Source organism: Trachypithecus francoisi, unplaced genomic scaffold (genome assembly GCF_009764315.1).
Source record: "Trachypithecus francoisi isolate TF-2019V2 unplaced genomic scaffold, Tfra_2.0 Lachesis_group3, whole genome shotgun sequence".
NCBI lineage: Eukaryota > Metazoa > Chordata > Mammalia > Primates > Cercopithecidae > Trachypithecus > Trachypithecus francoisi.
Window position 1 is genome coordinate 105,994,072 of NW_022681468.1, and position 26,169 is coordinate 106,020,240.

At 40.1% G+C, this 26,169-nt stretch overlaps 1 protein-coding gene across 7 annotated transcripts in view; it reads left to right on the top strand.

The window, feature by feature from the left end:
* Window positions 1-26,169, top strand: part of SH3GL3 (SH3 domain containing GRB2 like 3, endophilin A3) — a 185,740-nt gene that overhangs the window by 105,590 nt on the left and 53,981 nt on the right. For 4 of the 7 annotated variants that reach the window (XR_004431854.1, XM_033189182.1, XM_033189186.1 and 1 more), the window contains 4 exons: window positions 9,302-9,370; window positions 15,193-15,265; window positions 18,571-18,714; window positions 22,987-23,120. Coding sequence is in view for 6 of the 7 variants with exons in the window: in XM_033189182.1 (XP_033045073.1) it covers window positions 9,302-9,370; window positions 15,193-15,265; window positions 18,571-18,714; window positions 22,987-23,120 (420 nt within the window). In the remaining variant the exon portion in view is untranslated. The remainder of the gene's footprint in view (window positions 1-9,301; window positions 9,371-15,192; window positions 15,266-18,570; window positions 18,715-22,986; window positions 23,121-26,169) is intronic. The other 3 variants (XM_033189187.1, XM_033189188.1, XM_033189185.1) reach the window with 2 other exon arrangements.

The following is a 26,169-nucleotide window of genomic DNA, read 5'->3' on the forward strand; positions in this document are numbered from 1 at the left end:
GTTTCACCATGTTGGCCAGGCTGGTCTCAAACTCCTGACCTCAGGTGATCCACCCGCTGCGGCCTTCCAAAGTGCTGAGATTACAGACATGAGCCACTGTGCCCGGCCCTCCATTACCATTTTAAAGTCTCTGAAAATGTTTTAGTAAAGAAATCTGCTTAATTTTGTTTTCCCTGTGTTTCCAAATCTATATAGCCAAGAGCTCTTTTTGGTTTTTTGTTTGTTTTACTTTGCCTGACCCTTAGGTACGTCCCATGGAGCTAGTGTTTTATGGCACACATACTGGAAAATACTATTCTAGAGCATTTTCTAAAATGCTAAGTTATAAATTTTGCTTTTTTACATTTTCTTCTGGGTTCTGGCTTTCTTGCTGTTTAATTTCTTGCTTCATGAAAGGGAAGAAGATGGAGATGCCAAGGTTTCTTTGAAAACAGATATTTGCACAAGAAGGCAGCCAAGGCTGTGTTAACATTTACCATTAAAAATCCAACACATCTAGATAAAACACCAAATGCAAAAGCTTCATGTTTTCCAAATAAATTTCTTTTATAATTTGTCACTGCTCAGTTGTAGTCTTTGAAAATAGTTTTCATTTTCCTGTTACTGAGAAAATTAAAGCAGCCAAGAAGTAGATGGTGAACAAGGATTTTATCTCTGACTGTAGCACCAAGGCAACCTGAGAGCGGTCTAATTTGCAGCAGAAATCTTCTTTTCCACTGGGGGAAGAACACACGAGCCACATTGAGTAGCCACCCATTTGTATTTTTGATTTGCAACTTCTGTCTAGTGAGCAAAGGTCAGGTGTATTATTTGTGATGGGGAAGCTGAATAGGTGAGTGAGGGTAGCTTGTGTTTGACGCTGAAGAAGGTAATTAAGAGGGTTTTAGAATGTAATTTTGGCATTTTTCCCCACTCCACCTCCACCTCTTCAAACTATGTGTCCCCTGTCATTTCCTAACCGATCTGCCTGTCCACCTTCTGGTTCCTCTCCAGTCCATTCTCTCATGACCCGCTTGACTAATCTTTCTGAAACTCAGATCTGTTCTTATCACTCACCTTTCTAAAAGTCTCCATGGTCCCCAGAAGTTTAGCCCCTTGGTCTGGCCCCTGCATGTATGCCTGTCTGCTCCTTTTCATTTAAGCTGAGTCTTTCATATCCGTTACCCTTGCTGAATTATTATGCTGTTTCCTGTTATGTTGTATGCATCTCTTAGAAGCTGCATATAGCTGGATTTTTAAAATCCACTGTAGTATTATTTAATATGTTGAATGTAATCCAATTATGTAGATAATCATTATTGATCGATTTGGACTCTATTTTTTAATCAACCATTTCTTTGCTTATGCTATTCTTTCTGATAGAAATGCCACTTTTCTTCTTATCTCCCTGTTGAACTCCATATATCCTTCTAGGCTTTGTTCTGGAACTTTCTTGGCACCCTCTCATTTATATAATTGCTTCCTTCCATATGGGTTTTAATGGCAAGTTCTGCATCTCTATTACAGAATAGTATTGATCTCATTGTGGATTGCTGTTTGTGTTTCTGCTTTCCAGTGGGCCTGTGAGAGTGACTGATCTTTGCATCTCTAGCAAATTGGCACAGTTGGTAGACTTTCCAACTTGAGATATTAGATGTTTTAGAAATTAGATTGGATGACATGGTGTCAGTTTGAAACATTAAATTGAGGTGTTCTTTGAAATGTATTTAAGGTTATATGTTGATTTCTGAATCCAGCTTTAGCTGTATACCACAGATTTTGATGTATAATATTTTTGTTGTTGTTAAATTTTTTGGTAATTTCTGTTGGGGTTTTCTTTTTAATCTGTTTAGCTGCATACTACAGATTTTGATGTATAATATTTTTATTGTTAAATTTTTTGGTAATTTCTATTGGAGTTTTCTTTTTAATCTGTTATTTAGGACAGAATTTTAAAATTTTGTGCTGATATACTTATTTTTATTGTTGATTCCTAATTTAATTGCACTATGGTTAAAAAACCCCAAAACCTAATAAACACGCTCTATATGGTATTGATTGACTTTGTTACCTAGTATTAGGTTGATGCAAAAGTAATTGTGGTTTTTGCCACTACTTATAATATTTTGCAGCAACATAATATATGGTCAGTTTTTGTAATGTTCTCTCTGAATATACATTTTTTAAATTTATTGGCTGAGGGGATATATGTATATGTGCATAATATTTGACCAAGGTTATTATTTTGGTCATTCAGATAATCCATATCTTTTTCAGTTTTTTATCATGTTTGATATGTCAGTTTTCTGATGGAGTTGTATTAAATCTCCTGCTATAATTGTGGGTTTATCAGTTTCACTATTTCAGTTTTGCTTTATATTTTTTGGAGGTTATACTATTAGTGGAAACAGTATCATTATTATAAAAATTTTGGTGGATTGCTCCTTTTATTATTACATTGAGTCTCTATTCCTATTAATGCTTTGCCTTAGGAAGGTATTTCTTAGGTCGGGCACAGTGGCTCACATCTGAAATCCCAGCACTTTGGGAGGTGGAGGCAGGAGGATTGCTTGAACCTGGGAGCTCAAGACCAGCCTGGGCAGCATAGAGAAACCCCATCTCTACAAAAATACAAAAATTAGCCAGGCATGCTGGTGTGCCCTGTGGTCCCAGCTACTCCTGAGATCATACCGCTGTACTCCAGCCTGGGCAACAAAGCAAGACCCTGTCTCAAAAACAAAAACAAACAAACAAAAAAAGAAAGGTAGTTCTTGTCTGATATTATTGTTACAGGCTTTATTTTGATTAGCATTTTCCTAGTATGTACATTTTGTCTTTTCAGTCTTTTCTATGTATTGTGTTTTAGTCATGACTCTTAGAAGATGTATATAATTAGCTTGTTAAAATTCACTCTATTATTGTTATGTTGAATTTAATCCAATTATATAGATAATCATTACTGATCTATTTAGATTGATTACTATCTGATTTTGTAGTTTCTATTTGCCATTCCTTCTTCCTCCCTCTCCCTTTATTCTCCCTTGTTTTCTTTTGGATTGAAAAATACTGGTTTTCTAACAGTGTGCTGGTATGGATACTATGTTATAACATGCATAGTACTATATGGGTATCATAGTTTTGTGTTTTTAGGAGTTACCATTAGTCATATAACAGATACCTGCTGTGCATTATTTTAATTATGTCTAAAGTTATATCCATTTCTCACCTCCTCCTGAACACACATGAATCTTAGTGTGCTTGAAATACTCACTCAACACCCTTCCCCATTTCTGTGTTATTATTGCTTAAGGTTTTAATTTTACCCTTGTGTAAACTCAGACACATTGGTTTTTGCTTGTTTGTTTGTCTTTACTCAATGGTAAATTTACCACCATAGTTTCTCAATTTCTATTCTCACCATTGTTTCCTATGGTCCATACTTTCCCTCTTGGTTCGGTTTTTATTTCCTTGATGTAATACTTAAGCATCACTGTTATTTGAGTCTGTGAAGTCTGAATATGTCTTTATTTTGTAATGTGATCTCAACTCACTGCAACCTCTGCCTCCCAAGTTCAGTGATTCTCCCACCTCAGCCTTCTGAGTGGCTGAGATTACAGGCATGTGCCACCACATACAGCTGTTTTTTTTTTTTTTTTTGAGATGGAATTTCACTCTTGTTGCCCAGACTGGAGTGCAATGGCACGATCCCGGCTCACCTCAACCTTCATCTCCCGGGTTCAAGCGATTCTCCTGCCTCAGCCTCCTGAGTAGCTGGGATTACAGGCATGCGCCACTATGCCCAGCTATTTTCTGTTTTTAGTAGACGGGATTTCTCCGTGTTGGCCAGGCTGGTCTCTAACCCCTGACCTCATGTGATGTGCCACTTTAGCCTCCCAAACTGTTGGGATTACAGGCGTGAGCCACTGCACCCGGCCTTGCTCTTGAACAACAGTTTAGGGAGAGAGAAAATTCTAGATTTTTATTGCACCACCTCACCCGGCTAATTTTTGTATTTTTAGTAGAGACAGGGTTTCACCGTGTTGGCCAGGCTGGTCTCGAACATCTGACCTCAGGTGATCCACCTGCCTCAGCCTCCCGAAGTGCTGTGATTATAGGCGTGATCTGTAATCCTGTGCCTGGCTGATTTCTTTTTAGCACTTTGACGCCATTCCTTCATTGTCCCTGGCATCTGCTGTTGCAGAAGAGAAATCTGCTGTCAGTCTTATTGTCGCTCTGAATGTTTTTTGCCCCTGTGATAGTTTTAGGATTGTTTATTCTTGAGATTTTGCTGTGTCTGGGTGTGAGTTAATATTCATCGTGCATGGTACTTGAGTGTACTTCCAAACTGTAGACTCCTAACTTCCTTCAATTACAGAAGAGAAAAGAGCCATTTTACTCGTAAATATTGATGCTCCTGTATTCTGTTCTTTTTTCTGGAGTGCCTGTTGGATATATATTGGAATCTCTCACTTATCCTTCATATCGATTAACTGATACTTCATTAAAAAAACTCTTCGTCTCTGTTTATGTTCTTTGAGTAAATTCCTTCATGTTTTCCAGCTTACCAGTTCTTTCCTGATTGTGCCCAGGCTGGAGTTTGTCCCATCTATTGGGTTTTTCATTTTTATGACTATATAATACTTTTTTTTTTTTTTGAGACGGAGTCTCGCCCTGCCGCCCAGGCTGGAGTGCAGTGACGCGATGTCGGCTCACTGCAAGCTCCGCCTCCCGGGTTCACGCCATTCTCCTGCCTCAGCCTCCCGAGTAGCTGGGACTACAGGCACCCGCCATGACGCCCGGCTAATTTTTTGTATTTTTAGTAGAGATGGGGTTTCACTGTGTTAGCCAGGATAGTCTTGATCTCCTGACCTCGTGATCCACCCACCCCAGCCTCCCAAAGTGCTGGGATTACAGGTGTGAGCCACCGTGCCCGGCTATATAATACTTTTTGTTTCTAATGTTTTATGCCTATCTTTAAAATTTCTGTCCTTTTGTATAATTGCTTGCTCTTCATTAATAGAAGTTATTCCTTTATCTATCATTTTAATAATATCCTAAACACACATTAAAAAGTCTTTATTATATTGTTTCATAATATAGTTTTCACTAGAAGTGAATTCATGTTATGTTATGTTATGTTATGTTATGTTATGTTATGTTATGTGATTTTTTTTTGGCTGTCTTTCTTGGTGTTATATTTTATTCATGTGCCTTAGAATTTAGATCTAGGATGAATTTTAATTTTAACCTCTTTTGTGCTCACTTCTGTCTAGTGATTGTGGCTTCTTCCACCCAGCTTCCCAAGGCCCCAGTACAAAACTGTGGTTTCCGTTCTGTGGTGATACTGGGGATATCTGGATCCAGTCACAGAGCTGGAGTGGGGAGGAGGTGTGACTTGACTTATTCTTTGTCCTTCAGTTTCCTTGGGCCTGCAGATTGCCACATGTGGTAGCATCAGACAGAGATTTGCATCCGAATTTTTTTTTCCAGCCTCATTTGCTTTTCCATCCCCAACTGTAAGCAGAACTTGAACCCAGACTCTGGTCTCATGGAGCACTATTTTAGATCATTTTGTACGCAGCAGGAGCCAGACTGCTGGCTGTCATAGCCTGTGTGCAGGCAAGAAGCCCAGCAGGCCTGAGACCTCAACCTTGTTCATCATGTTGTGTTTCTGTTCATTTTCAGGTTCACAAAAATGTTTATTCTGGTTTTGAGCATTGCTTATCTTTCTGGTTTTCTTTTTTTGATATTTAATCTATCCTTGCTACATATTGAAGGCATAGGAGTACATATTTTGATATTTAATCTATCCTTGATTTGTATTCAGAGCATAGGAAGTGCATCAGAGTTGAATTTGAATAGTCATCTTACCAGAAATAGAAGTTTGAGTATTTATATTTAGCTTCCCGCACCTAAAGGAAATAACCCTGTAACCCTGGAATGAGGCCAGGTGCCCTGTAGGAATCACATCTCTTTTTTATCTTTCTATCCCAAGTACCAGTCATGTCCCTGCACATAGTAGATGCTCAACAAACAATATTTATTCCTTGACTGACCTCTGAAATATAATTGAGTGGCCTAAACAGCTAATGCTATGTGTGTATTTATACTTAATGTATCAAAACAGCTAAACATCACTGGGAAATTCAGGAAAAGCAGAAATGAATGATGACTCTTACCTGTGACTCCTGTTGAAAATGATCCCACATGTTGTCTTTTCAAACAAGATATATTCATGTCACTAGTTTCTGTTCTTGAAAGTAGAAATACGGCCAGGCGCGGTGGCTCAAGCCTGTAATCCCAGCACTTTGGGAGGCCGAGACGGGCGGATCACGAGGTCAAGAGATCGAGACCATCCTGGCTAACACAGTGAAACCCCGTCTCTACTAAAAACTAGCCGGGCGAGGTGGCGGGCGCCTGTAGTCCCAGCTACTCGGGAGGCTGAGGCAGGAGAATGGCGTAAACCCGGGAGGCGGAGCTTGCAGTGAGCTGAGATCCGGCCACTGCACTCCAGTCCAGGCGACAGAGCGAGACTCTGCCTCAAAAAAAAAAAAAAAAGAAAGTAGAAACACTACTCCTTCTATTAGACATTTTGGTTTCTGAAAATAGAACAAGTAAAACCTGAATGAGTGAGAACTGGTTCGGATTAAAGAGATTTCGGGTCTAACTCTCCAAGCCAAAGGGATTTTCAAATAGTTATTTTAAAACGTGGATCTACGTGTGGGCTTCTGTGGTTTCAATAGTCACAGGAAATGGCAGGCCACTCTATCAGTAGGCTTTTGCTATATAACCCACCATCCCAAAACAGCGACTTAAGACTGAGAAAAATGTTCATTTAGTTTATGATTCTGTGGGTCAGCAATTTGGGCTGGGAGCACTGGGTGGGTGCATGTGCTGGTGTGGCTGATCTCTGCTGGGTTCAGTCACCTGTTGCCGGTCAGCTGCCAGGTGAGCTGAGGGCTTGATGGTCTGAGGTTGCTCAGGTAGGATGGCTGATCTCTGATCCACATGATCTTTCATTCTCCAACAAGGCAGCCTAGACTTACCTGGAAGTAGTTACAGTGGACCTCACAGAGTGAGCAGAAGTATCTACAGAGCCTCTTTGTGAGTACTGATTGGGACTTTATAGCTACACAGTGTGGTTTACACTCTTCTATTGGCCAAAGCAAGTCGAAGGGTGGAAAAATAGACTTCTTAATGGGAGGAGGTGCAAAGCCCGTGACCACTTTTGCAATTTACCATGGCAACAAAACGTGGAGGTGCCACTCCCCACCCCAGGAGAGATTGTGTCACTTTCCTTAGATTCTCAGGCTATTACCTCCAAAGCTGAGAACCAATATGTTGGATGATTTCACTACTGAATAACAACAACAAAAATGTTTAGGAGAGTTAACTGCTGATGGATACATCTGTTAAAACACTGCTTGGTGTGTGGAAATGAAATTTTTGATTTTTTCTATTGGAAGTTATACCTTATATCAAGGCATTAGGATAATTCTCTCTGACTGCTGTACTCAATCTGAAAAGTAAGGATTCTTGTCCAGTGTACCAGATAACTTCTATTATGTGGCAAACCACCCCAATTCAGTGGTTTTAAGCAGTACCGTTTATTGGACTCCTGTTCCCATGCCTCAGCAGATGGGGCTGATCTCGGCTGGGGTCTTTCACGTTACTGCAGTCACCCGCAGGTCAGCTGAGTGGCTCTGATTCTGAGGGTGGACTGGTTGTTCCTTGGGGGGTGTCTGGGCCACTTGTTTCTCTCCATTCAGTTAATTTGCCTGGGCTTATTCACAGGGTAGCAACAGTGTTTCTAGAGAGTGAGTGGAAGCACACAGGATCTTTTCCTGCCTAGCCAGGCTTGTTTCTGTGGGGTCAAAACAAGTTACAAGCCCAGCCCAGATTTACTAGGTGGGGAGATAGACTCCAACTCTAGCTGGGAGAAACTTTAAAGACGCAGGACAGGGAGGTTGGAGAACCCTGGCCAATTTTGTAGTCTTCTCTAGCTGTTGTCTTCAAGAAATTCCTTCTCACACTTCGAATTTAAGTAAAATACTGTCTCCACTTATATTGTTCCTATTAAATAGTAATACCGCATGTGTAATAGTAGTAGTAACTACACTTGCATTTAAAACAACCTGCAATCTTTTCACCATTAATTGATGGCACCTCCCTTACTATGGATTTGAATATTCATATTACTATTTTAAGGGCGTAGATTATGTTAATGTATTTTGCTAAAGAAAATGATTGAACATACTTTTTTCTTCCAATTTGTCTTCCTTGTTCTTTAATCCAACCCTACTTTTGGCAGACTTGCTTTTCTAAAGGGTTTCTCTGTGTTTGATGAAGACTCTTTAGGGATCTCTAACTTGTACCCTTTAGCTTGGCATTTGAGAATCTGTGTGCTCTGGGCGTTGTGTAACTTTCAGATTTTATTTTCATCCATTCTCCCTTGTGCACTAGTTTTCACAGTTAAACATAATTTATTGATGTTTTTTGAGCACATTGGCCATACACAAATTGTCTTCAGCTCTTGGGCAACATTTTTGTTGTTGCAAGTGTTTGTGTGTTTGTGTGTGTGTGTGTGTGTGTCCATGCTTGCAGTACTGGCCTTTAGCAAGTAGAGACCGAGGATGCTGCTAAACATCTTGCAGTGCACAGGACAGCCCCCACAACAGATAATTATCTGCTATAAATATCAATAGAGCCGGGACTGAGAAAACCTGCCATACCCATTCCTGCCCCTGGCTCTTTTTTCCATGGTGCCTCATCCCAGAAGGCCTTTTCTTCAGTGCTGCCCGATGAAATGTTCCCTATCCTTGAAATGCCAGCTCAAATGCCACATCTTCTAGGAAACAGATCCTGCATGAACCCACTCCCAGTGCTTTGGGTTCTCAAAGTCCATTCTGTGCATCACTGAAGTGACTACCACTTAGTGCACTTACAATAATTTGTCTCTAGTACTATTATTTTTTAATGGTTCTTATTCTTTCCTTGTTTTTTAGTTGAATGTTTGTGTGTTGACTCTTTGGGTGAACTGTGTGTTCCTTGATGACAAGTATCTCTCGTGTCTTTGTCCTACAGCACTTACCATGTGTTTTACACATAGTAGGTGCATAATAAATATCTGTTGACTGCATGAGAAATGTATGTCTTCCTATGCCTTTAGATATGGTTACCCCTTCCAACAATTTTCTTAAAGGACTTAGTTCAAAAAATCCAACAAGTTGAATCCAAGTTTGTTTCTGTTTTTAATAATTTAGGTCAAAAACTGTGACAAGAAATCATTGTACAATGCAATTATTTATGTTTATTTCTGCAGCTATTTAGTGAAAAAATAAGTGGTGCTGAAGGAACTAAACTAGATGATGAATTTCTTGACATGGAAAGGGTAAGAGAGCATTTTAATTTGTAAATTGATTAGAAACTGACTTTCATTGTGATATGAGATATACTGCTATTGTAAAGGATATTCGAGTGGAAATCTAGGATGTTTAAATATAGGTGTGGATTATGCAATCCTACGAGGCAATGCTTTCCCACATTCCAGCCCAAATCAGATCCTCCCCCTGTAGCTATATCCAGTTTGCGCAGGTCGAGTAATGAGATCGATGTGGCTAACTTGTACCCTCTAGTGGCCAGAAGTCAGAATGTGCAAAAGATGGGCAATCTTGGCAGTTACTGCAAGGCCAAAGTAATTGGTAGTATGTATTTTGGAGAATCAAAATGTATTTCTGGGACAAGATTTTTCAAATGCATAATGATTTATTTACCGTGTGGAAGACTCGGGTTCTGCTCCCATGTGTTGCAGGAGCTGCATAGCAAACAACTTTTATCCTGGTTCTGCCACTAGAATAAGTGAATAAGTGAATTCATCTTTTTGAACTGATACAGAGAATTATGCAAACATTAACATATTTGAAATAACTTACAAAAAATATGATGGGCTTGGGACAGAAATGATTGTAACATGCTCCAAAGAAAAATGGTATTGTCTCTGTCCGTTAACATGTTTCCCAGTCAGCTGTGTGGAGTTGCTCATGTGGAGGCAGAACTAGAACCACCAGTATTAACAACATACTGTTTCTTTCCTCATTGTCTGGGCCCTTTAAACATAGCCTTGTTTTAATAATTAGACACCCGCCTCGCCCCCTCTGTCAAAGGAGAGAGGGTGGAAATGACACAAGGCATCCACCCTCAAGTGTAACATCAAGGCTGCAGACACAGTAGGTAGCAGAGATGTCAGCAGGTGCTGGGGGAGGAAGTCCAGCCCCAGGCTGTCCACCGTCCGGGAGAGTATCTCCTCAGGATACCTTGGCTCTGGCCAGCTCATCTTCCAGGGAGTTCTCTGTTCTCTGGATGAGAGCTATTGAGCGTCTAGAAATGTTAATGCCTTGAGGGGGAAAAGCTTATTTTGTTTTTGCTTTTGAAAAAACTTAATTTCTGAACCTTTAAACCATGGAAACATGTTCACACCATTGACATATCTTAAATTACTTAAAAAAACTCTTAATATACAAATATGTGATGTATAGCTTTGTTACTAACAAAATGATTTAGTTGAAATGTTAGATTTTAAAGCATTTTTCAAGAGTTTTAGTTTCAGTTAATGGATTGAGATCCTTCTTGCTTACCTGCTTTTACAAAACTCCAAAAACCCCAGTGAGTTACAGAAAAAACATAAAATCTATTATCTGTTTTATTACAGCAGTGAAAAGCATGGAAACATATAATAGATGACCAGAAGTTTTAAAAACCTTCCAGAAGAGATGCAGTAGATGGTATTAGATCCACCTAAAAATGATACAGAAATGCCAAAGTAGTGGGAAAAAATATTCTATAATTAATGCTAACAATATAAAAATAGAGGAACGATAGTAAAATCATAATAAAATTTGATGCAAGAAAAGCACTAAATTTAAAAAGCTTTTTAATTATAAAAAGATACAGTCAATGTAGTCTATCAGGAAATTACAATAGTTATGAACCATTCTGCACTACATAACATAGCATTTGAATTTGTAAGGTAGAAGCTGTCAGAAATAAATGGAGAGTTGATAAAAATATAAGTAGACTTCACATACCTCTCTCATAAAATAATAGATTAAACTGACAATAATCAATAGGCTCATGGAGGATTTGCATAAAATATGATTAATACCTTTGATTATAAATAAATATAGATATCTGCATTCCCCAAATGGAGAATGTCCATAGTTTTCAAATTCCTTTGGGACAAATACGGTAATCAATTATGTACTAGGTTATAGAAAAAAAAAAAAACTCGATAAATTTCCCCAAGTGATACCATAGAACACAAGAAGTATAAGGGAAGGTAGAGCTTCTAAATTCTGGATGTTTGGAAATTTAAAAATGTGTAAGAGTAATTCTTAAAGAGGAAATGGAAAGTAAAATGACGTTATTTAGGCATGAGTGACAATTCTGTATGTCAAAGCCTGTGATATGTGGCTAAACAGTAAATGTATTTAAAGAAAATAAATGTTGGGAGAAAGTGAATAAATCATGCAATTCAAGAAGCTAGGAAAATAACAGCAAGTTAAGTAACTCTAGGTAGAAGGTAGAAATCAATATGGATAAAAAAAGAGATTAATAAAATAGAAAACAATAATCACAAAAGATCGAAACTACAAAGCCAAGAGCTTTAGGAAAGCTGTAAAGCAACAAACCTCTACCAAGTGTGGCCAAGAGGGAGAAAAAGGAAAAACACAAATAAATTAAATAAAGAAGAAGAAAGGGGATATGCCCACTAACAGCATTTTTTAAAGAGAATGCCGTAAATAAGTGTCAGAAATGAGAGTTGCTAGCAGCTGTCTTACTCAGGGACTGGGCCTAAGGGAGTCAGTGGCACAGCCCTTGGGACACCTCATGGGCAAGGTGCCAGCATTAAACAGAAATTCCAGATTTAACTAACCAAGATGCTGCCATACCAGGTTGACTTCAGAAAAATAATTTTTACCACTCTGCTTTCCTCTATTTTTCTTAATGGTTTGGCAAGATATTTTCATGGCAATTGGTAGATGTGAACAGACACACACACACACACACACACACACACACACACACAATAGTGTCCTTAGTTATTCTAGGAGGGAGATTTTGTTTGTTTTTAAGCTACATGAGTTTTTGTTGTTTTTTTGTTTTGTTTTGTTTTTAATGCTCATCTTGACTCCACATTAGCCAGCATATTTACTCTTCAATTTGTAAAGGGTTTATTTCTAGTTTTGATGCTTGAGCTGGTGTGGAGGCAGCTCCAGTGTGTGCATGTCAGGGCCTACGAGGCCCTTGCAAGTTTATGGTCATTTGTTTCTTGGGCTTTTTTGTTTCAAAAGATATAAAAAAAAGATCTGAAGTAGAAAATGTCCCCATTCTAATTCCTCTCATCATCATCATCATCATCTTCTTTCAGAGGTGACTCAGCTTTCTGATGGCTTTTCATGTTCAAAAAGTGTTGTATATATCAAAGGGAACACTCTATGTTTTAACTAATATCTAATTTGTTACATTATAAATCTAAAATCCTCATTTTTCTTAAGCTTTAAGCTGAACTTACGAATCTTATTTCCAAATTTAGTAATTTTGCTATAAGATGATAATCATTACAGTTAATTTTCATTCAAGGTTGCATTAATTAACACATAAGCTTAACAGATTCAATCCTTAAATATTTACCACCAGTTCTATAATTAAGTAAATTCCCTTAGACATTTCAAGCTATAATTACAAAGGCAATGTATAGGACTCCCTCAAACTTCACATAAAATCTATTAACAGCGTTTTCCTAAGCCCTTAACATTTCTTGTGACTAATAAGACATAAATATCTAGGTTATCAGATTCTCTTAAACATTTTAACGATCTTGGCAAATAGCTGAACGTACCAAAGAGATCTCAAAGTCACAAAACTTGTTACTAGGCCAAACACACACGCACATGCCCACTTGCACACACAGCACACGCGTATCAGTAATATAGATTTGACTCTTTTTTTTTTTTTTTTTATCATTTCTGTACTGTCTTTTAAAACTTTCCTGGGGCTCCAGATTAATTTATTTAGTCCAAATTAATGTATTTAGCTAAGGGGAACAAATACGATTTCAGGCTAGATAAGACTGCTTGCTTGCAAACTTGTGACCCTGGCAGGATCATAGTTCTCTAAATTACAAAAATGATCTGTCTTCTGTTATAAATCACTCTGCAGCTTGCTTTCTTCCTTTGTGTGTACTTTGAATGTCGATCCTCCTTATTTTTTTCCCTTATGATGAAAGAGTATTCCTTTACTTGGATGTTTCATAATTTATCCAATCAGTCTCCTATTGATTTCCATGTTCAGTATTACATAAGATGGCCTAACAAACATGTTTTTCCTTCACTGCAATTTACTGGTGTGTTTCTAAAAGGTTAAATCCTTAGAAGTATAATACCTGGCTCATTAATATGTCCATTAATAAGAACTTCTCCCTTGACCTCCAAAAACATATCATTTTGCATTCCTGTTGTGTATGAAATGACCCATTACTGCACACCCATATAATACCTGATATTGAGTATAACTGATTTTAAAAATGCTTTTATCAATCTGGAGAATGTAAAGTATCTCCTTTTTATTTACAGTTCTGAATATTTTTTTCAAATCTTTGTAGGCAGCTTGTGTTTTTCCTCTTTTCCTTCTTTCTTTTTAAGACATAGAGTCTCGCTCTGTTGCCCAGGCTGGAGTGTAGTGGTGTGATCTCGGCTCACTGCAACCTTCGCCTTCCAGGTTCAAGCGATTCTCCCACCTCAGCCTCCTGAGTAGCTGGGATTACGGGCACCCATCATCATGCCCGGCTAATTTTTGCATTTTTGTAGAGATAGGGTTTCACCATGTTGGCCAGCCAAGTCTTGAACTCCTGACCTCAGGTGATCCACCTGCCTCAGCCTCCCAAAGTGCTGGGATTACAGGTGTGTGCCACCATGCCCAGCTTTTTCCTTCTTTCTTGTTTGTTTAAATGGGAGTTTTGAATATTATGGATACTAACCCTTTGTCCTTTATATATTTTTGTTTGCCACTTTTGGCAAATGTCACATACTGTATCTTTTCGTGTTCAGTTTTTGAGTTTTTATGGAGTCAGAATTTTGGTCTTTTTATTTATGACATTTGAATTTCAGGTCCTGGTTAGAAGTTTCTTCCCACTCCAGTATTTCAAAATACTGTCCTCTATATGTTAGTCGTTTTATAGTCTGGTTTTTTTAGGTTGATATTTTAAATCATGTATATAGTATGAAGACTCACTTTATCAGTTTGCCAAATTTTAACAAAAAAAGAAAAAATTGAAATTATGATGGGATTTGAATGAATTTTGCATGTTAATTTGGGAAGAATGCATATCTTTCCAAAACTGAGTTTTCCCATCTAAGAATGTGGTTTTTCAAATAGGTGTTGTGAATTTCTCATAATGGTTATTCTTTGTTACTGCATTTTTATTGCTTTTATGAATGAGATATTTTTCTTTACATTTTCTTTTGGCCTATTGATGGTATAAATAAAGCTATTGCAACTTGCATTTTAACTTTATTGTTTATTCCCATATTAGCTCTCTGGTTAACTAAGAACCAGAAAGTCCAGGAATGGTTTTGCAGAAGGAAAGATTCAGTCTTAACCAGAAAGGGTTAACTTTCAGGGAACGTTTGGGGAAAACTTTGATGTTAACATCTGACCGTAGCACAAATGAGTGTGTTCATTGTATTATAATGCTAATGATCATGATTATTTTATTGTTGATTACTGAGGCAGTTGCTAATATGGATCATTATTGTGGCATCCTTATATAAGTATGGAAATTCAAGTTCACCCAGCAGATAAGGAGAGTTTGCTTCATGTCTAGTGTTAGTTTTGAGAGACTTCCAAGTATATCTGATAATCTAGTGGAGCATAATAACTTTTCCAGATTTTCTAAATATTACCTTAATATTCATTTTAATGTGAAAAGGAAAAGTAAATTAATGTTCTCCAACATCACTGGAAGGAGGTGATGTTCCAAAAATCAGAAAGTGAGAAAATATTGCATCTCTCAAAAATGTTGAAAACGTTCATTTGGATTAAAATCATCATAATGATGTTAGAAGAATTAAATTAATGAAAATTACTCCTCTATTTGTTCTTTTGTGAATTTATTGAGTTTGTCATTTACTAACTTTTTAAAATTTTGCTTTTAAGAAAATAGATGTTACCAATAAAGCTGTTGCAGAAATTCTGTCAAAAACCACTGAATATCTTCAGCCAAATCCAGGTAAAGTTGAAATATTCTCTTGTTCATTTGCTGTCACAGACCCTAACAATCCATGTTTACTTGGTGTTTAGTTGACATAATGTAGAAACAATGTCATCTGTGTCCCAATAATGAAATTCAGTTTTTAAAGCTGAGTCTCCAGTGACCAAAGGTAGTTGCATTCAGTCCTATTGATGAGAAACAGAACAGCTATATTTGTGAACTTCAATTGACGTCATCCGAATGGAGTGCTGGTCGTAGCAACAAGGGAGCACTGAACAAAGGTTTTTTTTGTGAGTTGCTTCAGAAAGCCACTAAACATTTGGCAAATATTTTCTTACTCCCTTATTTCTTCTTTATTCCTCTTTATAGTTTTTTAAAAAAATTCTGCCCTTGTGTATATACATAGAGGTATATGTTAATTTGAAAGAGCTTTCTCTTCATGGCTTAAATGCTGGAGAAACAAGATATAGTGAATACGAAAGACTGCATAAATCCAGTGTCACACTGAAGGTCTGGGTTTCTAGGTGCCCCAGCAGCATCTATTGATGAGATTTTCCCAGATTGTAAATGATAAGAACCAATAGAGGGCGCCCAAGCCTTGAAATCTGTGGATTTCTGAAGCCGCCTTTCCTTTTTAGGAATTTATTATTTGCGTGGAGTTCCTGTGATTCCCTTGACTGTAGGAATCAGCACAAACCTAACCATTTGAAAATTGAGAAAGTAAAAATTTAAGAATATAAATTTTATCAGATGTATCCAGGCAGGTCTAAAGTTCTTTACAATTGTATTGATGACAATAGCTTTGAAAACCGTAAAAATGTATCTTCTCCTCCCTGGCCACATCAGTGATTGAAATCAGCCCCACAGATTGCTTTTCCTGATATATCCGTCAACAAATATTTAATAAGTGCTTTCTCTGCACTAGAGGATTTTGGGGTGCTGGAATACACTATGAAATCAAACAAATGTTTCACCTTCAACCAGCTGACTCTTGAATGGGATAAGGAGGTGTTGGCCAACAATAAAAGTGTCCACTGGCTAGAGGTCTCTGGTTATTCCTAGAGAAGAGGCAGCCCTAGCAACCTGTTATTCAGTTTAATGGCTCTCACCCATATGCCTGCTGCATCCCACACCCCATTCCAACAGCGGGAAAGATGGGCAGAGAGAGAGACAGAGAGAGAGAGAAAGAGTGTGTGTGTGGTGTGTGGGAGTAAAGTCTTTGGGCCTGGGGACCTGGAGGATAAATGCTTTGAGGATAAATGTGAGGTTCAAAAGTCCAGCACTGGCCAGGCACAGTGGCTTATGCCAGTAATCCCAGCACTTTGGGAGGCCAAGGCATAATGATTGCTTGAGGCCAAGAGTTCAAGACCAGCCTGGACAATGTAGCAAGACTATGTCTACAAAACATTTTCAAAATTAGCCAGATGTGGTAATGCGTCTGTAGCCCTATTTATTCAGGAGGCTGAGGTGGGAGGATCGCTTGAGCCCATGAGTTTGTGGTCACAGTAAGCCGTGATCACACCACTGCACTACAGCCTGGGCAACAGTTGTTGTTTCAAAACAACAACAAAAAAGGCTGGCACTGTGAATGTCAGGTGAATGTAAGTGGCATTCACAGCTGGCACTGTGAATGTCACTACTCTCAGTGCGGTCTATTGCTGGAAATGCACAATCTTAAGCTCAATCCAGACCGATGGAATCACTCTACATTTTAACAAGATCCTTGGATTATTTACATACACATTAAAGTTTGAGAAGCACTGATTTAAAATACGTTAAAAATAAGTAAAAAATTATTACAGTAGGAAAAAAAGTGTATCTCTTGACCACCTAAAAGTATCTCAAATACCACAAACTAGTATGTGATTCACTCTCTCACCTACAGGATGAAATCTCAAATCCTTAGCTTGGTCACATTTTCATAGTCACATTTTCAATCATAGTCACATTTTCCCATAGCTGTCTCCCACTTTGTCCTGTATTAATATCTTTTTAGGTCAAACAAGCCTACTCTTTGTCCACTGATTATGCCACAGTATTCCCTCTTCTACACGTTACTGACACTGTTCTCTATACTATTCTCTGTACTTTCCATCTTTCTTCAGCATATTGCTGCCTTTCCCTTGCCCTGCACCGCACGGGACTTTATTTTCATAATTACGTCCTGTATATTCTGCCTCCCAGTAGCTAGACTTTGAGCTCCTTGAGGGCAAAGGCTGTCTCTGGAGTCCCGGTAATGAGCACAGTGTGTTGTTGCACAGGGCCCAGTGCAACAACGAGTAAATACTCAGTGCCTGAGTCAGAGGAAGGAAAGCAAGGTAAGACGCAGTGATGCCCATCACCTCCCTAGGGAGCAGGGGCTGAGCTGCACCTTGGGACCAGCCACACAAGGCTAGCATTCACTAAGGGTGGGTGGTCTGTCTTCTCCTATGATTCTGCCTCCTAAACAGCAGCACCTGCCTCCCATAATACTGAAAATCATTAGGCTGAATCAGTCCTTGGGAGCACAGTCTGTGTGTGTGTGTGTGTGTGTGTGTGTGTGTGTGTGTGTGTGTTAATGACCAGTTGGTTGTTTGAAACATCCTCCTCGGTAATTCCATTTTTGTTTACATGTAAACAAACAGAAAAAAGCATGTCAGTGTCACACAGGTGTCAAGTGTCTGACTTCACGTGTTAGCAGCTGCAAGCTTTCCAAAGAGTCTCACCCAAGGAGTGGTGCTCACAAAAGCCTGGTCACTATTATTTGAAGTCAGCAATGTGCGCCATCATTTCTTTTTTTTTTTTTTTTTCTTTTTTTGAGACTAAGTCTCGCTCTTGTCCCCCAGGCTGGAGTGCAATGGCGCGATCTTGGCTCACTGCAACCTCCGCCTCCTGGGTTCAAGTAATTCTCCTGCCTCAGCCTCCCGAGTAGCTAGGATTACAGGCATGTGCCACCGTGCCTAGCTAATTTTTTGTATTTTTAGTAGAGATGGAGTTTCTCCATGTTGGTCAGGCTGGTCTTGAACTCCTGACCTCAGGGTGATCCGCCTGCCTTGGCCTCCCAGAGTGCTGGGATTACAGGTGTGAACCACTGCGCCCAGCTGATGTGCGCCATCATTTCTATGGTTCATCGTGGCTGTGGAACAGTGCACTTAGCACCCACCTTTGTAAAGAACCTAGAAAATTACATGAGAAAAATAGTTTACACACAATTGTTTCAGGCCTCAGGTCTCTGGCATTTTGTTTAAGGTGACCTCAATTTTGGCAGCTGCATTTATTAAATGCTATGTACCTGTCACTCCAACTTGTAACTTTAAAGGATTACAAATGACAATGTTTTTAAGCATACAGAGCTAAGCTAGGAATGCTGAACACTGTGTCAAAGATCCGAGGGCAGGTGAAGACCACAGGATACCCGCAGACGGAAGGCTTGCTGGGGGACTGTATGCTGAAATACGGGAAGGAGCTTGGGGAAGACTCCACCTTTGGTGAGTTATTCAGAGATCACCTCGGGGAGCTGAGAACTCCTCCAGTATGGTTTTAGGTTATGCACAAACCCTTCAGTTTAACAACCTTTATTATTTTTCCATATTACCAAAGTAATACATGTTAATTGCAGGAGGTTTAGAAAACATAGGTAAGTAAAATAAAGAAAAATGCTAACATCACCCATTCACCCATAATCCCATCCCATACCCACTGATAGGCCCAGTTAAACTCTGTTGTGTATCTTTTTTTTTTTTTTTTGAGACAAAGTCTATGCCCAGGCTGGAGTGCAGTGGCGCGATCTTGGCTCACTGCAACCTCTGCCTTCCAGGTTCAAACAATTCTCATGCCTCAGCCTCCCAAGTAGCTGGAATTATAGGCTCAAGCCACCATGCCTGGCTAATGTTTTGTATTTTTAATAGAGACAGGATTTCACCATGTTGGCTGGCTGGTTTTGAACTCCTGACCTCAAGCAATCTGCCCGCCTCAGCCTCCCAAACTGCTGGGATTACAGGAGTGAGCCACTGCACTCGGATTGTTGTGTATCTTTTATGCCTTGTTTGTTCTTATACGTATTCATATGTACTCTTAAAAACCACACTAAGGCTATAGTACATATACTCTTCGGTAACACTGACTATATAATGATCCATATCATAAAATAATTAATCTTCCATGATATTGTTTTTAATGGCTACATAATATTCCAGGTATCATAGTTTGTTCAGTCAATCCCATTTACTAAATAAATGTTTCTTTATGTAAAAACATTTTACATAGCATTTACAATAACTATTTTCGTAGGTAAATCTTTGGGGATATCCAAAATTATAATCTTTGACATAATTTAGGTAACATTTCTAGTATAAAATTGCTGAGTCAAGGGTATGCTTCTTTCGGCCTGGTGCAGTGGCTCACGCCTGTAATCCCAGCACTTTGGGAGGCCGAGGCAGGCAGATCACGAGGTCAGGAGATCAAGACCATCCTGGCTAATATAGCGAAACCCCGTCTCTACTAAAAATACAAAAAAAAATTAGGCAGCGTGGTGGTGGGCACCTGTAGTCCCAGCTACTTGGGAGGCTGAGGTAGGAGAATGACATGAACCTGCGAGACGGAGATTGTAGTGAGCTGAGATCATGCCACTGCACTCCAGCCTGTACAACAAGTGAGACTCCCTCTCAAAAAAAAAAAAAAAAAAAAAAGGCTATGCTTGTTTTTCAGGTTTTGAAAGCATATTCCCAACCTACCTTCAGAAGGGTTACACCCATTTGATACTGTTGCCAGGAGTGAGTGAGGGTGTTTCCCTACACAGTTCCTAACTCTAGAGATTATCTTTTAAATTTACTTTTAAATGACTGATCATTTGATATGTAGTATACAAAAATGATATCTCATTGCTGTTTTAGCTCCATCTTTTGGATCACGTGTGAGGTGGAATTTTTATTTGTGTTTGTCATTATTTTTGTGAATTGTGTGTTTGTGTCCTTGGACTTCTTTTGCATTAGGAGGTCCATTTTTCCCCCTCCTGTCTCATGAGCTCTTTAAGTGGTCAGGATATTTGCTCATTGGCTGTCTTGTATGTTGATGAAATTTTGTCCCAGGTAAGCATTTACCTTCGGACCTTGTGTATGAAGGTCATTTCAATGGAGAGATATTTTTATTTTTTATTTAGTGAAGCTCTTTAGTCTTCGTATGTGGTTTCTAGCTTTTTGGAATCATGTTTAGACAATCTTTTTCATCCCACTCCCTGGCAAATGATATAAATGTTTATTTATACTTGTTTTTGAATTCTATATTTTCTTTTCTTGCCTTTAAATTTCCAAGCTCCTGCGTTTATTGGAGCTACAGTGCAATAGAGTTCTAATTTTGTTTTCTAACAAATAAATAGCTGTTTCAGTACTTTATTGAAAAGTCCAACTTTCTCCTGATGATTTGAAATGATTCCTTTGTTATGGACTAATTTTTACAAGTTGTTTGTTTATGGTGTTTCTCTTCTGTTTCTTGATCTATATCCTGTTTTGATTCAGTGTCATATTGTTTTAAGTATTAAAGTTTTAAAACATACTTTAATATGTTTTACTAAAAATTTATCTGGATATTGTATTGCAAAAAGTTCACGGACACACTTACTGGTTTTATTTTTCCAGGTGAAACTTAAGTCCCTCTTATTTAAAAAAGTCATTACATTTTGATTGAGATTCATTTAAATTAATAAATTAAATTGAGGATTAATTGGATTTAATATACGAAGTATTCCAAAAGAATTTGGCATATTTGCTATTCATGTAGTGGTAACAAGGCAGGAGATGGAAGTTGAGAAATCGAATATTTGGCCACAGTAATCATTCTAGGAAATTGAAGGAAATATCTTTTGAAAAAAATGTTAAAACTCAAGCATTAAAACATGAATTAATTAGTGACAAAGGGTAGCATTATTCCTCAGAGCAGTATAATGTGAATTTTATTTTCTTCTAAGGGCCAGTGGGGACAAGATGGCCTATCTCTTACTCTGAAGGCACATCAGTGAAGGGAGCAGGTGAAACTGCCAGGCAGGCCCTGACATCCAAGGATACTCCTGCCATGCATCTGGCCTTCGTGACAGCCAGACAATTTGGTAGCTTCCCATGTGCCCAGCAACCTAAAGAAACTTGGGGTAAGGAAGAGAGCTGATGTCAGCAGGGCATCAGGAACAGATGGATTTCTGCTGTTCCAAGGAAGAGGCTGTGCCGTTGGATGTTTTCTTTTGGGAGGCCACATGCTGGGACTTCCTACAGTGCAGAAACCTCAGTGGGTGGAGGCTGAGCCCCACACCCGTGGAATTGGACAGCGCCAGTCTCAGGCAAGGAGAGGGAATGTCGATTCCAGGGAGGTGGCGGCCCGTGTTCAGAGCATCATCTTTGGAGTCTCCAACGTATTTGAAAATGTTTCTGTCAAGGTGAAATGAGCTGACATTGTGAGGCACTGGCACTGGTGGCAGAGGGGCTGGGTGTGGGGTCAGTATATGGTGACCATTTCTATCACCCAAATGGGACACTGTGCTCCCAAATGGTGAGAAATATCATTTCTCAGTATTTGAGCAGGAAATAGTCCACAGGCTAGGAAGGGATATTTCGTCTTCATTTAGGAATGATTTAGACACACTTTGGAGAGTTGAGCTAAGGAAATTTAGCTTCCAAGGAGGAATGAAGCTGCCACTGGGTCCGTGTGGAGTCCTGGGAAGCCTCAGTTTAGAGTAATGGTTCCTACTTCTGTTTTGCAAGGTCTTATCTAGTATCTTTCTGTGAATTTTTTTATTTTAAACAGGGAGGTGAGGCACATGTTGCCATCTCTATTTTACAGGTGAATAAGTTGTCTGTGCCCTCGCCTGCTGGATGAAACAACTCAAAGGTCAGACTTAGGCTGGGCTTTACGGTTCTTCAAGCCTAGGAATTGAGCAACCCCAATCTCCATCTTTTTACAAGATCATTTTGGAAAAACTCAAATATAGGAAAAATAGTTCATTCTAGTGCAGCATTTCCCAGGGATGTTTCCTAGAGACCCTGCAACCCTCATTGTACAGAGAACTAGAGGGCACGTGGTCTGCAATAATACGGCAAATTACTGCCGGTCAACTGGACTGAGATACCACACTGTAATCCAGGAAAAACTACCTGTCACTACCCAAGCCAGGAAGGCTGGCTTGGTCTCTAGTGCACCAGCAGACCCCCACCCCACCCTGCTGACAGGAGGTCCCATGTGACACCAGCAGGCTTTCTTTGACATCAGAGAGGGCAGGGAGCCTTAGAACCTTCTAGAAGGATACAAGGAGTAGTCTTGAGAAGATCCCACAGCTAGAAGCTGAGATGTTTTATTGGTTTATTTCTATTGTAATTTTTACTGGTTAACACTTAGCCCCATGACTGAATCCTTTCATTGTTTACAAAGAGATTTTATTCTCAAGCTTCTAAGGAACCCTCCGTGCCAGTTTCCCAAACTACCAGTTTTTTAAAAAGGATCTTTATCCCCATCTAGTGGCCCAAATGGTAAGTACTTCGGTCTGCTAGCCTCAGTTGTATTTTCTGTGGTGGTGAAAGTGCAGAACATAGAGAGGAAAATGCAGAAAATAGGAAGCCTTGCTTTTTCTTTTTCATTCTGATCTAGGATTCAGAGGTCCCGGAGCAAGGACCTTGCTACACCATCATCCACAAACTTTTGGTAAAGAATGAAATAAATAGCACTGTTAAACCTGGAGTAGTCTCCCAAAGAACCTTTTGTATTTATGTTTTCTATTCAAGGCAATGCATTGATAGAAGTTGGTGAATCCATGAAGCTAATGGCTGAGGTGAAAGACTCTCTTGATATTAATGTAAAGCAAACATTTATTGATCCTCTTCAGTTACTACAAGACAAAGATTTAAAAGAGATTGGGGTAAGTCTTCCATGGTATAAATATACTTGTTGCTACTTAAGATGATGTTTATATTTAAAATCATTAGAACGTCTCAGCAGGGACTCACTGAAAGCATCATCTTACGATGCTTGTGGGTAGGGTAAAAATAACCCAGTTCTATTTTCCTGGGCTCACTGGGAAAGAGTGCCAGGATCCATTAGCCCTATCTGCCCTGGAGATGAAGCAGGATAATGGGAGGGAATGTAAGCATGTTCTTTCAGCTGGAAATTCTGTATCTAGTTGAAGCCAGCTCAAAGCCAGGCTAAAAATCCATATTTCTGTAGCCATTTATCACATAACTAATTACATAACTTTGTAGTGGATTTCTTATTATCAAAATCATACCATAGTTGCGTATTTTGATGCATTGCCCTGGTGGTCATTATTTTCCATTACTTCTCAAGAAAATCAACGCCTAGAAACTGAATTTTTCATTTGGAAAACTGTTAAAAATGACATGCATGGGAATTTTCAGGTACCTGGAGATAATTGCATGCCACTTGCATGGTGGCATTTTTGTAGATGTGGGAAAACAGCCCCGAGACTTCTACCCCACCAGGGACTTCTACTCTGGAGGTACAAGCACCTTCTTATGGATATGTACAGAAGATGTTCCTCCGGGTACCTTCCAGCATGATCTCAACTTGGAGGTCATTTGAACCTTGGGCATATCCTGTTTTCCCTTCTTCAGACCCATTGATTCTCAAAGTGTGGTCCTTGGACCAGCAACATCAGCATCACTTGTGAGAAATGCAAATTCTTGGGCCCCATCCCTTACCTCCTGAATCAGAAATCTTGGGGGTGAAGCCCAGCAAGTCTGTGTTTTATAAAGTCCTCCAGGTAATTCTGATGCACGCTAATGTTCAGAAACCACCGTTCCAGCCCATTCTTTCCAGAACTCGAGGGGGAAGTGTGAACCCCCACTGGTCTAGCCTGTGTGACAGAGATGAGGCTGATGGGATATGTGAACTTGGATGGCCTTCCCTGCTTGGACTGTGGGCCTTGAGATGGCTTCATATTCCAGGGGCCAGAGAAGGAACTGATGGATGTCAGATTATTGGTTCTTCCTTTGTTCATTCATTGATTTATTTATTCATCCATCATCTGTGTATAGAGGGCCTGCTGTGCCTTGCCACTGTGGTGGGCACTGGCCATATGTGGCTAACCAAGACCTGGTACATACCCTTGTGAAACTCACAGTTGTAGGGTAGAGAGACAAGTCAATAGATATCATGCACTTTGACAGTTGTTGGAGAGATTAGCCCAGGGACATGAAGGAGAGGCACCTCCCTCATCCTGGCTGGGTCAGGGAAGGCTTCCCAGAGGAGGAGAAGCTGGCCATGCAGACTGGGAGACTCAGGTGGGCAAAATATCCAGCACAAGCTGACCAGAGGGCCAGGGCTGTGAGAGCAGGCAGGCTCGGGAACCTTTATTGTGTGGTATGGCCAGGGGATAGGGTGTGTAGGGGCAGAGGTGCTGTGGAGGGAGGAAAGACTGAGAGTCACGGAAAGCCCTGGATGCCTGTCCAGGCATTGCATTTAGAGTTTCTGCTGAAAGCAAAGGGTATGAGGGAGAATTCAGGTAGTTTGAGTGAGAAATGAAAGCACCCATTCAGGAGCTCCCTAAACATCCCACTCCCCACCTGCACAGCCCTTGGCCCCGTCATGCATACCATCCTCTTCTTCCATCTCAGGGGAATCATGTCCCTGTTGCTCTCAAGCCAGGGACATGTTTGTTGCTCTCAAGTCCTCCACTGGGCCGCAGGGTCTGTCACCTCTCACCTCCTCAGGGCCGTTGTGACATCCATCGTCCTCTCTGCTGTACCTTCATTCTTTCCCTTTCTATCTGTTGGCTTCTTCCTGTTAACGTTTACGCACATCAGCACGGCTGCCCTTGACCCCTGGCGTCACATCTCACTCCCTCCTGTCCATTCTCTAGCCCACAGCCAGGGCATCCTTCCTGAGCTGCAAACCTTCCTGGCTGCCCACCGGAGGTGGGGTGAAGATACAGCCCCTCAGCCCTTCACAGCCTGGCCCCTCCTTTCCTCTGTGGCCTTATTGCCACCCCTTCCACATGTGATCTCCGTCCAGCCTCACTGAATCATTTCCAGCTCCCTGGTGACATTTTGCTTTGTGCTTTCTCACTATTTGCTATCTTTGTCCTTTCACCCCATCTCCTGGCTGTGTCACCTCACCCCTCAGCTTGGATGTGCTTTCCTTTGGGAAGCTGTTTGTTCTTTTGCTAAACTCCGTGGGGTACCCCTTCTGTGCCCCTGTGCCATGAGCACTGTTGCTTACCTTCTGCTCATGTTGAGCAGTCCATTCCTTGGGGTGAGGGATCGTGGTTTGTTCCTTGTAGTCATAAGCCTGCTACATGGTTTGTGCTCACACATTATTTTATTTTTTATTTCTTTTGAGACAGAGTCTCACTCTGTGGCCCAGGCTGGAGTGCAGTGGCATGATCTTGGCTCACTGCAAGCTCCACCTCTCGGGTTCACGCCATTCTCCTGCCTCAGCCTCCTGAGTAGCGGGGACTACAGGTGCCCGCCACCATGCCTGGCTAATTTTTTTGTATTTTTAGTAGAGACGGGGTTTCACCATGTTAGCCAGGATGGTCTCGATCTCCTGACCTCGTGATCCGCCTGCCTCAGCCTCCCAAAGTGCTGGGATTACAGGTGTGAGCCACTGCGCCTGGCCTATTTTATTTTATTTTATTTTATTTTTTGTGGGTACTTAGTAGGTGTATATGTTGGTTGGGTACAGGAGATGTTTTTCCAAATTATTTTTGAATGGTTGATTCTACAGAAGTGACAGTCTGGGTTCTGGGGATGCCAAAACATCTCCCCCAAATGCACAGTTGTAAAACCAAATGTCTCCTTTGCTGACATATAGCAAGTTTTATTTCTTCTTGCGCTGTCATCATGGAGGAAGGTCATATGAAAAGTCGGCATTGCTCCTCCACCTGGCCAACCACAGACACATATGTGGTCCTGAGTAGTAAGTGGGTGAAATGTGTAAAATACGCTTAT